General features: G+C 34.8%; 1 protein-coding gene across 1 annotated transcript in view; it reads left to right on the forward strand.

The window, feature by feature from the left end:
• The window catches only part of GRID2 (glutamate ionotropic receptor delta type subunit 2), a 1540711-nt gene that overhangs the window by 982968 nt on the left and 543693 nt on the right, over positions 1 to 14050 (forward strand). Inside the window, exon 8 of the mRNA XM_033214833.1 lies at positions 969 to 1088. Within this exon, the coding sequence (XP_033070724.1) occupies positions 969 to 1088 (120 nt within the window). The remainder of the gene's footprint in view (positions 1 to 968; positions 1089 to 14050) is intronic.

Below are 14050 nucleotides of genomic sequence, written 5' to 3' on the forward strand. Positions count from 1 at the left end.
AGCAAGCAGCATAATATTAATACCAGACGGAAAAGATTGGAAACAGAGTTGCAGGTTATGTCAAGTGAGATATATTTAAATACCAGCATCTTAGAGGTGATAATTAAAACAATTTACAAAACTGAGATCATTTGTTTTCTAAATAAATGTCATTACCAGGCCAACATTTTAAGTTAGACATATTTTAGCGTTGAAGTGACTGGGAGTGTGATTTTCATTGGTAAAATCCTAAATAATACGAAGACTGATAAACTAAACTGAGAAAAGAATGATAAACAAGAAAGAGAGAAGTATGACCTACATTGCCATCTGTTGGATAAATGAACATCTGTCATGTTGAATGAAAGATGAAGCTTGGAATTCCCAGTGAATCTCAACAGCCAGCACTACCCGTTAAAAGCAAAAACAGATTTCAAGCCTAATTTAGCTTTCTTTTATTTTTGATTTGAAAAATATATTTAAAGAAGGTGCAAAATAATAAGGCTCTAATAATCTAGAAACCATGGATTTTAAGATCCCCAGGTATAATTTTAGATCAAATTTGAATGGAATTGTGCTAGAACAAAGAAGATTGTTGATATCTATCTTAAATAGATTTTATGCACTACAGAAGCATCTTGTTTTCTGACTAATGGATCCATTCAAGTCACAAGGTATGGTGGCAAAAACTTGAGGCTGAAATTTAGTCTGAGCTCTACCATGGTTTCATTTTGAGAAGTCACTTGACTTTTGGGGTCTAAATTTCTGTTTTTATGAAAAATAGATGAGGTTGGATTAAGGAATTTCCAAAGTTAGTTCAACTGTACTCCTGTTTATGCTGTGTACCTATTTTAAAAAGCAGTCTGTTAAAATTGCATACTTTAAGTATTATTTCATAGATAGAAGTAGAGTTCCTAGAACTTCCTTTTATGTTTATTTATTTTTTTTTACTTCTGAAATTTTACATCAGTATCTGTTCTCTCCTTTAGGGTGGAGTTAGTGGGTTGACTGGAGAGCTAGAATTTGGAGAAAATGGAGGCAATCCCAATGTCCATTTTGAAATCCTTGGAACCAACTATGGAGAAGAGCTTGGCAGAGGTGTTCGCAAAGTAAGATAAGTCACGCTGATTAATATGCTTTTTCCTGTACTATGGTTTTGCTTGATTGTTTTCTATGCAATATGATCACAGTACCTATTAAAGTCAATATTGTAGTTTGAAAGAGAAAGCAGGGTTGGGGGGAAATTAGGCATTGAAATGACTTTAAATATTTATTTACCAGAAGTATTAAGCAAGAAATTCAATTTCTGACTTAGAATAATATAAAGGAAAAAAAGTAATCTGAATCTTGCCTAGGGAAATAGCATTATCTTTCATTTGTTATAATAATAATTTTTATAAAATAGTAAATGTAATATTTATACAATTTGTAGCTGCTTGATTTTTAACTTGCATCATGTACAAAATGAGAATAAGAGCTTGGATAAATTTCATATAGTAAGACAGAAAGTCTACTGCAAGATGTGACATTACAATATCTTATCTTCTGTGTGTGTCATGCAATATGAAGAAAATAGTTTGCAGAAAATGAACTCTCGTTGTATATTACTTATCACATGTAAGAAGAAGATGAGTGCCAATAGTGGTGTTTCATGCAATACTGGAACAATAACTTTCTCAAGGAGAAATACAAACACACTTATATAAATGATGTTTTTATACACACACACACACATATGTGTCTCATATATATGATTTGGATTTGCTGTATATATGTAGCAAATATGCATGTATATTTATATATATAGCAAATATATATACAGCAAATCCAAATCATGTATATATATACACACACATGCACACATATATATATACACACACACATATATGTGTATATATATACACATATATTTGGTAGGGAAATATATCAAATCATATATATATTTGGTAAGGAAAAACCTAACATAATTGAGTGTATAAGCAGAGCTGGTAACCGTAAATTTCTAACTGTCTAAAGTTGACTGCATTAAGGGTAAGAGGTTCTTCAGTAGGTATTTAATGCTGAGATGTAAGATGCAAAACAACCTAGACAGAATGAAGTGAGGAGTTATTAGCAATACAAATTTCTCAATACATTCATGCTAATGTGGATGAAACTATCTTGATGCATTTTAAATTTTTGTTTTATAATGAATAATATGAAATATATAGAAAACTGCATAAAACTCAAAGTTTAGTGAATTATTTTAAAGGAAAGAACTATTACTATGGTCAAGAAATATAAAATAGCCAGGATTCTCAACACTCCCATATGCTTCTCTCTGATTACAGTCAGACCATTCTTCTCCATAGTGTAATATTTAGACTGATTTTTATGATGCTAATTTATTTGCATTTAAAATATATTTTTATCACCTGTGTTTACATCCTTATATAATTGTTTTGTCAATGTCTCAACTTATGAATGGTCTCAAGAATGCATATATCCTTTTTTTCTTGCTTCTTGTGTTCAACAGTATGTTTATGTTATTGATCCTTGTTACTTGGAGTGGCAGTTTATTCATTTATATTGCTGTATTTTTTTCTATTGTATGGATGTGTCCCAAACCACTACAGTTTCCATTTTTAGACTGCTGTAAGCTGCTGTTACAAAAATTCTTGGATATGCATCTTGGATACTTTTATGCTTGTAGGTGTATTTCTGTAGATTTTGTATCCAGAGGTAGAACTGCTGTAATACAAGAAACCATATCTTGAACTTTTACCATATAACATCAAACCCATTTTCATAGTAATTTACTAATTTACATACCACCAGCAGTGCAGGCATTGCCCCACATTCTAATCAAATCTTGAATGTGTAAGACTTAACATTGTATTAACTTATTGGGTGTATATAATGATATATCCTCATGATTTCCATTTCCATTTCCCTGATTATGCAAATGTCTGCATCTTTTCCTACATATTTAGGCTCTTCAGATGTTTCTGAGTTAATTGCTCATTTACTTTTTTGGGGGGCTATTTTTTGGAGGGGGTGTCTTTTGCTTTTTATAGTTGATTCTAGAAGTTATGTATATATTCTGAATTTGAGTGTTTTATCATTTAATTTTTTGTCAGTTTTGTTTTCCTCTCTGTGGATTTTATTTCAATGCCATTTATAATATCTTTAAATTTAGAAGAGCTATGAATTTTCATCCTTATTATTATTGCTGTTCAGTATTATCTAAGAAATTACTCCCTATCCCCCAGAGTCATGAAGATATTATGCTCAATTATGTTCCAGGGGTTTTATAGTTTTGCCTTTCAAATTAATGTCTTTTATCTATCTGGGAGATTTTTTTATATATGAGGTGAGAAAAAAGTAAAATTTTACTCTTCACTACTCTTCATTTGTTTTATTGAGATATAATTTAAGTGCACAATGACTTAGAGTAATCACATTCGCCAGTTTAACCACTAACAAGGTCATGTTACAGAATGTTTCTGTCACTCAGAAAGTGCAATTATTCCTGTTTTTATTCTGAGAAGCACGGACAGTTTGCTTGGTCTGAAAGTTTATATAAATGGATAATTAGTATTTACACATTTGTGTCTTTTTTCTCTCAACATTTAAGGTACATTCTTATTTTCATGTGTCAATAATTTTGCTCGTTTGTCTTTCAATTTGTGTTGCTGAGTGGTATTATAGTCTACGAATGCAATATGGTATCTTCTAATATGTCATTTTCTGTTTGCTGCTGTGTATACAAATAATATCGATATTTATTGATGTTATATCCAGCACTCTTGCTCAGACCTCTAATTCTGATAATTTATCTGTGGATTCTCATGAATTTTCTGCAAATTGTGTTGTCATTTGCAATTAATAAGAGTTTTTGTCTCTTCTTTTGTTATTTTACACCTTCTAAGGATGATATTGAATGGAAATAACAATAGTAGGTATTTTTGGATCGTTATCAATCTCAGAGAAAAAACATTCAACACTATACGACTATACTACTATATATTTATATATTTATAATTAACTTAGATCAGTTTAAGGAAGCTCCAGACATTCCTGGGATATTTTTATATAGAATTATTTATACATATATAAAATTATAATTATGCTTATGTTTACATAATATTATTTGATTTGCTACCACCTTGCATAAGGGTTTTATATTGATACTTATGAATGAGGTCGCCTAAAGCTGTCCTTTCTGTTGGATTTTGATGCTAAGGTATGCTGGCCTAATTTAAATGAGCTAGTAAGGTGAAGCATCGAGAATCGTGTCTAGTACATCACAAGAAGTTGTGGTTAATTTTCATTAATGAGTGAAATTGTTAGTAGAGGAGTAATGCCATATGTTTATAGCAACACTAGAAAAGTAAAAAAAAAAAAAAAACAAAAGTGAATATTTTGGGTAGTAATTAAATGGCTTTGTGAAGTTTTTGGGAGAGATTTTTTTACAATGTAAGAGATTTGAGTATATTTGAATGCTCACAGACCAAGCCAGTAGTGAAGAAGAAAATGAAGATATAGGAAAGAAAGGTGATCATTGATAGAGAAACAGTAGGGGAAAAGAGAGAATTGGATCAAGAATTAGACGGAGTTCTTAACCGTAGACACCGGGGAACATTATTTTCCAGAGTGCTGAGGGGTGGGGGTAAGAAAAGAATGCTGTGTTTGCAAGCAAGTCTTTATGTTTGATGTCAGGAAGTTAAGATAATTGTTAAGAAATAGTCTTTTCGGCCAGGCGCGGTGGCTCAAGCCTGTAATCCCAGCACTTTGGGAGGCCGAGACGGGCGGATCACGAGGTCAGGAGATCGAGACCATCCTGGCGAACACGGTGAAACCCCGTCTCTACTAAAAAATACAAAAAACTAGCCGGGCGAGGTGGCAGGCGCCTGTAGTCCCAGCTACTCGGGAGGCTGAGGCAGGAGAATGGCGTGAACCCGGGAGGCGGAGCTTGCAGTGAGCTGAGATCTGGTCACCGCACTCCAGCCTGGGCGACAGAGCGAGACTCCGTCTCAAAAAAAAAAAAAAAAAGAAAAAGAAAAAGAAAAAGAAAAAAAATAGTATTTTCTTGGAGAAGTAGGAGGCAAGATTATCTTCTAATTGGGAAAACGTAGCAGAAGGCATTGGCAATAGTGAGACTGGAGGTTTAACGACAGTGGAGAAGTTTCGAAATAGCTGCTATGGCAAACAGGAGAGGTGACTAGGGAATATTGAAGAAATGCCAGGCAGGGCTGTTGGCTCACATGAGGCCGGAGATCTAGAAATCACTGTGGTACGATTGTGTATGTTTGTCCAGCAGCATTGAGCAGACTGAATAAATTTAAGTTAATGTAGACTTAACGCTTCATCAGGTTATTTTTGTTTTGGGTTGTGTTGCTTTGTGTTTGATAGCAGTACAACGAGGCAGTGAGGTTAAGAACATTGACAAGGCGATGGTTGAAGTGACAAAGGATACAATCTAAACTGAACATGAATGGCAATGAAGAAAGGAAGAGTCTGTATAATAGAAACAAAGTATGGCTAAGAGATCACTGTGTCTTCAGCACATCTGAAGAGCTTGCATATTAATATGGATGAAATGAGAGAGCTCCAGAGCCCGAAATTATGGTTGGGGAGGGAGATAACTGAATTCATAATCCTAAGGCTGAGTAGGTTCTAGGCACCCATCGTGGGATGTTTATGAGGGTGGCAGAGGAGAGCTTCATTTAGCCTTCTAAAATCAGTGCCATTTAACCAAGTTCTGAGGTCAATATAGCTGCTTCAACTTGCTCTGAATTCAGAGTCTGTAATGGTTAAATCTCTGCCACTAAAATGATACTGAATCATACACATTAGATTACATCTACTTTGTCTTTAAGTAATAACTCCTGTAATTATTTCATTGTTAATGTTCCTATGCCCCAACTCCCAAACTGGGCTGAAACGCTCCTGCGAGCTGGCACTATAGAGGTATTGTGAAAGGCACTATAAATATTTACTCTATGGTGCCTTGTATACCTTTGACACTTGAAAATTTTTTTGCGTTGTTTTAAAAATTTAAGCATTCTTAATTTTGAAATTTTTATTTTTATAACTCAATTATTTTTCTACTAAGCTGCAATTTGATTACTACTTTTTTTTTAAAACTCCAGATCTAGCACTCAAATAATTTAAAAAGTATTATGGACTAATTTGTAACTTGCCAGCTCATTTTATAAATGAGGCGGTTCTTTTGCATAGGTATTAACACATATAATAATGCGTTCAAAGATACTTATCAAAGGAAAATAACACCACACAAATAATTGCAGTATAGATTTACCAGATGTGTGTCCAAAATGAAGGTTCCACTCCCAGTTTCTCCATGTCTCAAAAGGAGTGAATGGTTTTCCAGTTGACGAACTGTCAGGTTGTCAGTGTTGATTCTGCTGCCAGTGGCTCAGTGTATACAAAGCCTGCAGCCTTATCACCTCAAGCAGGGGTACTGTCAGGTCTCATAAACTAAACAGGGTTGGGTCTGCTCAGTGTGTGAATGTGTGATGTACCAAGGATTCATAGTCCCAACTTTTGGGCTAGTCTCTGCTCTCTTGGCATTGTATGAATGATGGTTTCTTTTTTTTGAATTTGGTGAGAATGTGCAAGGGATTATTTAATTCTCACTGATGTTCATCTAAATTAAGGACTTTCTTACTTTGATAATTTTTACATGTTCTTTTTCTTTGTCATAAGGTGGTACTTATTTAGTAGATGATATATCCGCATGTTAGCACATTGTATATACCCTTGAAGATAAATTCAGGTAAAACTCAAAGTCAAATTTTGAAATCATTAAGGTTTTCTATACTGTTAAATTTTGCCCAAGAATGTGGTTATTTCTGTTTCTGTTAATCACTATATAGAATTTCTAAAAAAAAAAAAAACAATTTGAGTAAAAGTTATTATAAGAAGACACGAAAAGTAAAGATTAAAGTAAATAACTCTACATTTAAGGAATCAATACATGTTTTTCATTAGAAGAGTTTTACGTAATGTTGTTTGCTATTTGTCTGATTTTTCTTCGTTTTGTTAAGTTTGCCAGTGCTGCTCACATATTATTTTAGACTGAATTCCAGTATTAAAATTTAATACTCTAGACTTAATGTCTTTGAACTTCATCACAAACAGGGAATAAAGCTAGGAAAAGCTGATTAAAGCTGGTTTCACAACCAATCTTAATTGCATTGTAATGCTTATTATCTTCATAAAAGTGTTTTCTCATAAGTTGGTGAAATAAGATGATACGGCAGAGATATTTTAGCTCCTAGGTACAGTGGTTTCTCAGATATACTTAGAATTTTTATTCAGGTTCTCCAGCTTTAAATTCACAAAGTCTACAACTTTGTGTTCTTGGGCAAACCTAATGTACTGCTTTGTAAAGGATATTATATTATATAATATATTAAATAATTAAATAATATATAATCTATTAAAAATACACCAATTTTTAATGGACTAAATCTTTAATTGCTTTGTACTTATAAGGAGGAGAGAACACCTCTGCTTTCAAATAGCCAATGATTAAATATTGCACTTGTATTCAGCATTTTATTTGTATTCTGGTTCTGGAATATCTAAAATGACATTTATGTTTTGGTAATACCCTGTTTTATGTTTTCTTAAAGCACTTTTTGCAAACTGATATTATATCAGTCTTTCTAATATAAAACCCAGTTGTAATTTGAGCCCATAATTGGAAAATCTGCCATAGTTATTTACTGTCATAGTTCTAACAATGAATTCATGTCTTGGAAGTTTTATATAATAGAATCTAGAAAATATTGTGAATTGACAACATAATTGTACATATAACTCTCTTCTATGTGTATATGTAAATCTAATTAACTTACTTTTTTATAATTTGTCTTTCCCGTTACAATGTTACTTCATGAGACAAGAACTGTGTTTTCTGTTGTATTCCTAATGAATGGCATTTAATAGATGCTTGTTAAGTATTTAATGAATGAACTAATGAATACATGTGCATACTGATGTAAGAATCCATAAGATTCTTCTCTGAATTGGTAAGTTTAGCAACTTTATCTTTCTTTCATTTACATGAAACATAATTATTTGCATTTAAATTAACTAGAATGTTAGTGGGTGTTACACTCTTTATCCTCCATTCCTATCGGAGTTGGGCACTTGATCACCAAAAGTATAAACAATGATTTTAATGGTTAAGCAAGATATATGTATAAATTTGTTTGCAAGAATTTGTATTGAATAGGGAAATAGTGGGTACTCAAATTGATTATTACAAGCAAAATGGAAATACCCATAAAAGTACAAGTTTATTCGGACTATTAGTATTTGTAGGTTTAAGATTATTTTCTCACAACAAGACTAGATTTAACAGGCTGTAGTGGGAAAACGTGTAACCTTTGCTGTTAGACATACCTGGGTTGAAATTCTGCCTCTGGCACTTACTGATTGTGTGATCTTTGGACTTCAAAGCAAACTGAGTTTCAAGTTCTGGAATACGTGAATGTAACACATGTAACATGTGAATAATAATACTTATCTCTCAGGATTTTTGTAAGGTTTAATTGAAATTATGTTTGTAGCTTACACAATAAGAGAAAATTAAAAATAATACCTGTTAAGAAATATACAGGAATTAATAGAATTCATTTTCAACCCAACACAAGAAATACAAAGTCTAGTGGATATTCTGACAAGAAGCTGCTATGTGAGGTGGTGAACGTAATTTAATTTTAGATGTGGTTGACAGAGCATTATACATGACAATCACAGTGATAGCATGAAACACTAACTTTTTTGTTTCATTTAATGTCCTTTATGACTCCAAAATTCTACAAGTCTGTTAATCAAGGCTTGAGAACTATAATTTCTACAGTTATATGGAAATCTAATAACAGAAAATCTGGTGGTAAACATAGCCTGAATAAATCCAGTCTTTATAGTTTAGGCCCTTAATTGGCAAATCTGCCATCTTCATTTAATATCATAGTTCTAACAATGAATTGTGTCTTGGAAGGTTTATATAATAGAGATAATCTAGAAAATATTATGAAGTAGGGCCGGGCACGGTGGCTTACGCCTGTAATCCCAGAATTTTGGGAGGCCAAGGTGGGTGGATCATGAGGTCAGGACATCAAGACCATCCTGGCTAACATGGTGAAACCCTGTCTCTACTAAAAATATGAAAAATTAGCCAGACATGGTGGTGGGTGCCTATAGTCCTAGCTACTTGGGAGGCTGAGGCAGGAGAATGGCGTGAACCTGGGAGGTAGAGCTTGCAGTGAGCCGAGTTCACACCACTGCACTCCAGCCTGGGTGACGGTGTGAGACTCCTTCTCGGAAAAAAAAAGAAAATATTATGAAGTAATAATATGTTGTGAACACAACAGCTTTTATTTCTTTATCCCATTCTCCTTTATTTATAATATATAATCACGATACATTTAGCTCCATCGGCTTTTATTCTGATATGTCTTCAAGAAAATAGCTTGTACCATAAAGTCATGAGACAGATATACAGTCTAATATATTCTAACATTACCATTGAGTTAGACTCTCAAAATTGTTGATCCCACCGATCTCTTAATGGGTAGGGAAACCCTGCACTCTTGAAAAGTATATTCTGTGAACCAAATTGTTTCAGCCTCTTAGCGAGCCCATCTGATTTCACTGCAGAGTAGAGAAAATAATCCATATCTGCTGATGTTTAGGGTTACTCTGAGTTTCTGGAAAGGTTAGCTGCTGGTTGATTGAGAATAATTCTGGAGTTCTACCTCAGATAAGCAGCATTCACTGCCTCTTGGAGAGAATAGAAGCTATATCTTCTGGTGGCTGGGATGATGGCAATCTCTCCAGAGTGGAGCAAAGATGACTGATGGGGTATAATTCTGTGTCCAAGTTTTGGTCGAAATAGGAACGACTTTTCTAGAAAGACTATAAAATCTGAGCTGTTTGCTCATTGTGATGGTTAATTTTACGTGTCACCTTGACTGGGCTAAGGGATCCGAAGATAGCTGGCAAAACATTATTTCTGGATCTGTCTATAATGTATTTCCAGAAGAGATTAGCATTTTAATTGGTGTACTGGGTAAAGATTGCCTCATCCATATGGATAGGCATCATCCAATCTGTTGGGGGAACTGAATAGAACAAAAAGGCAGAGAAGGGGTAAGTTTGCTCCTTTAAAATTGTTTAAAATGGGAAATTCATGTTCTCTTGCACTCAGACATGAGCACTCCTGGTTCTCAGGCCTTCAGACTCCAGCTGGCAATTGTACCATCAGACCCCCAGTTCTCGGGCCTTACACTCAGACTGAGCCTTACATCATTGGCTCTCTTGTTTCTTAGGCCCTTGAATTTAGACTGAAACTACACCACCCACTTTTCTGGTTCTCTAGTTTCCAGATAGCTAGTCTTAGGACTTTTTAGCCTCCATAATTATGTGAGCCAATCTCTCATATCAAAATCTGTGTATGGTATATGTTTGTATTTAAATATATATTTATATATACATATATTCCCCTGGAGAACCCTGACTAATACCTTGGCGTGAATTATCTTACCATGTTTGAGGAAAGAGCTAATTGTGAGGAATTTAGCTTCTATTGGCCTCCAGACTCTCAGAGAATATTCACAGACATGAATGTGCTCATAAAGAGACCCAGAGAGTCTGTGGTGTCATCTCTAGACCACATGCTTAGGATTGGTTGGATTAGGAGTTCAAGACTGTGTCTGATACAGAGGAGGCAAAGTTTAGTTTCCTTCCTACTCTGCTAGACAGCATCCACAGTGGGACACACTGGAATCTGCATCACTCCAATATCTAACTGATATACACACACACACACACACACACACACACACACACACACACACACACCAATGAAACTCCAATCCAGCTCAAACTCAACAATATGATGTGGTGGTATTTACCATCCTCTGAACAACCTAATTCCTAATTTCAACCATTAGTGGTAACTAATGTCCAGGACCTAGTACTATGGTAATAATGATTAAAAGAAATTATATTAGGAATTCACAGAATTAAGAAGCATTTGCTCACATGGGTACTCTCTTAGCAAGGTCTGATTGTCACGATTTAATTTTAAGTAGAAGATAGTGAAGGTTTGTTTCACAGAAATTGCATGAGTAGGCAGATAGAGATAGGAGAAACTCAAAGAGTAAGCCATTCACCCATTTATATTGGAAACCTACCACAGACAAATTTATTACATGATAACACTCATGGTATGATAGGTTCTGTTGAACCGCAATCCCAGGGGCTTTTCATTACACCTCAAATTTTCTGCTTTCTCTGCTCTCTAAATTTCTCTCTAGTCTGACATGTATCTTGCTCTCTCAGGCCTATCTGGATGCCCCAAGGGGATTACACATTCTCTTTTAGCAGTAACTAGGTTTTATATAATTTAAATTTGAATAGTTTTGAGCATTAATTTCACAAAATTTGCTAATAGAAGTTTCATAGTTCGTTTATTTGGCAGGGGATTGACTGTCATTCAAACTAATGAATATTATGTCCATGTGAGTGAGGCATAATTGGAATTGTAATAATGGCTTTAGGTTACTACTGTTTGTATTGCCTCCTTTCTGTCTGTTTTTTCCAGTAATTTTATTTTCCTTCTTAAACAGGACACCTGACCCATTGGAGCTGTTTAGACATGACTAAGTTATTAGTCCTAATTAAGCTGTTCTATAGTGACAGAAAACTGATTGATACTTGTTCCTTTGTTTTTGATACAAACAACGGTATTAAGGAAAACTTTTTTGAAACTTTGGGTTGGCTGGGATGTATACTCTTGCCCCTTTTAAGAATTCTGCTTTCAGTGTTCTGCATATGGCTAGCCAGTTTTCCCAAAACCATTTATTAAATAGGGAATCCTTTCACCATTGCTTGTTTTTGTCAGATTTGTCAAAGATTAGATGGTTGTAGTTGTATGGCGCTATTTCTGAGTCCTCCGTTCTGTTCAATTCATCTATATATCTGTTTTGGTAGCAGTACCATGCTGTTTTGGTTGCTGTAAACTTGTAGTATAGTTTGAAGTCAGGTAGCATGATGCCTCCAGCTATGTTCTTTTTCCTTAGGATTGTCTTGGCTATATGGGCTCCTTCTTAGCTCCATATGAAATTCATGAGTGAACTCCCGCTCACAGTCGCTTCAAAGAGAATAGAATACCTAGGAATCCAACTTACAAGGGATGTAAAGGACCTCTTCAAGGAGAACTAAAAACCACTGCTCAATGAAATAAAAGAGGACACAAACAAATTTAAGAATATTCCATGATAGGAAGAATCAATATCATGAAAATGGCCATACTGCCCAAGGTAATTTATAGATTCAATGCCATCCCCATCAAGCTACCAATGACTTTCCTCACAGAATTGGAAAAAACTGCTTTAAAGTTCATGTGGAACCAAAAAAGAGCCCGCATTGCCAAGACAATCCTAAGCCGAAAGAACAAAGCTAGAGGCATCACACTACCTGACTTCAAACTATACTAAAAGGCTACAGTAACCAAAACAGCATGGTACTGGTACCAAAACAGAGATATAGACCAATGGAACAGAACAGAGCCCTCAGAAATAATACCACAAATCTACAACCATCTGATCTTTGACAAATATGACAAAAACAAGAAATGGAGAAAGGATTCCCTATTTAATAAATAGTGCTGGGAAAACTGGCCTGCCTTATGTAGAAAGCTGAAACTGGATCCCTTCCTTACACCTTACACGAAAATTAATTCAAGATGGATTAGAGACTTAAATGTTAGACTTAAAACCATAAAGACCCTAGAAGAAAGCCTAGGCAATACCATTCAGGACATAGGCATGGGCAAGGACTTCATGTCTAAAATACCAAAAGCAATGGCAACAAAAGTCAAAATTGACAAATGTGATATAATTAAACTAAAGAACTTCTGTACAGCAAAAGCAACTACCATCAGAGTGAACAGGCAACCTACAGAATGGGAGAAAATTTTTGCAATCCACTCATCTGACAAAGGGCTAATATCCAGAATCTACAAGGAACTCAAATTTACAAGAAAAAACAACCCCATCAAAAAGTGGGTGAAGGATATGAACAGACAATTCTCAAAAGAAGACATTTATGCAGTCAACAGGCACAAGAAAAAACGCTCATCATCACTGGTCATTAAAGAAATGCAAATCAAAAGCACAATGAGAGACCACTTCATGCCAGTTAGAATGGAGATTATTAAAAAGTCAGGAAAAAAGGGATGCTGGAGAGGATATGGAGAAATAGGAATGCTTTTACACTGTTGATGGGAGTGTAAATTAGTTCAACCATTTTGGAAGATAGTGTGGTGATTCCTCAAGGATATAGAACCAGAAATACCATTTGACCCAAAAATCACATTACTTGGTATGTACCCAAAGGATTATAAGTCATTCTACTATAAAGACACATGCACACATAATTTTATTACAGCACTGTTCATAATAGCAAAGACTGGGAACCAACCCAAATGTCCATCAATAATAGACTGGATTAAGAAAATGTGGCACATAAACACCATGCAATACTATGCAGCCATAAAAAAGGATGAGCTCATGTCCTTTGTAGGGACATGGATGAACCTGGGAACCATCATTCTGAGCAAACTGTCGCAAGGACAGAAAACCAGACACTGCATGTTCTCATTCACAAGTGGTTGCTGAACAATGAGAACACTTGGACACAGGGAGGGGAACATCACACATTGGGGTCTGTCAGAGAGTGGGGTACTGTGGGGAGATAGCATTAGGAGAAATACCTAATGTAGATGACAGGTTGATGGGTGCAGCAAACCACCATGGCATGTGTATACCTATGTAACAAACCTGCAAGTTCTGCACATGTATCCCAGAACTTAAAGTATTAAAAAAAATAATAATGCTGCTATTGATTTTGGTACTGTTTACTCCAAGGTTTTCTTCTTGACAAAAAAAGTGGTATATCACAAAAAAACAAGTAACACATATTGTTGCCATTCCAGAGAGCAATACTGTTCTGCTGAAATCATTACATATATATATAATATATATAT

The sequence above is a fragment of the Trachypithecus francoisi genome, unplaced genomic scaffold, assembly GCF_009764315.1.
Source record: "Trachypithecus francoisi isolate TF-2019V2 unplaced genomic scaffold, Tfra_2.0 Lachesis_group1, whole genome shotgun sequence".
Lineage (NCBI taxonomy): Eukaryota > Metazoa > Chordata > Mammalia > Primates > Cercopithecidae > Trachypithecus > Trachypithecus francoisi.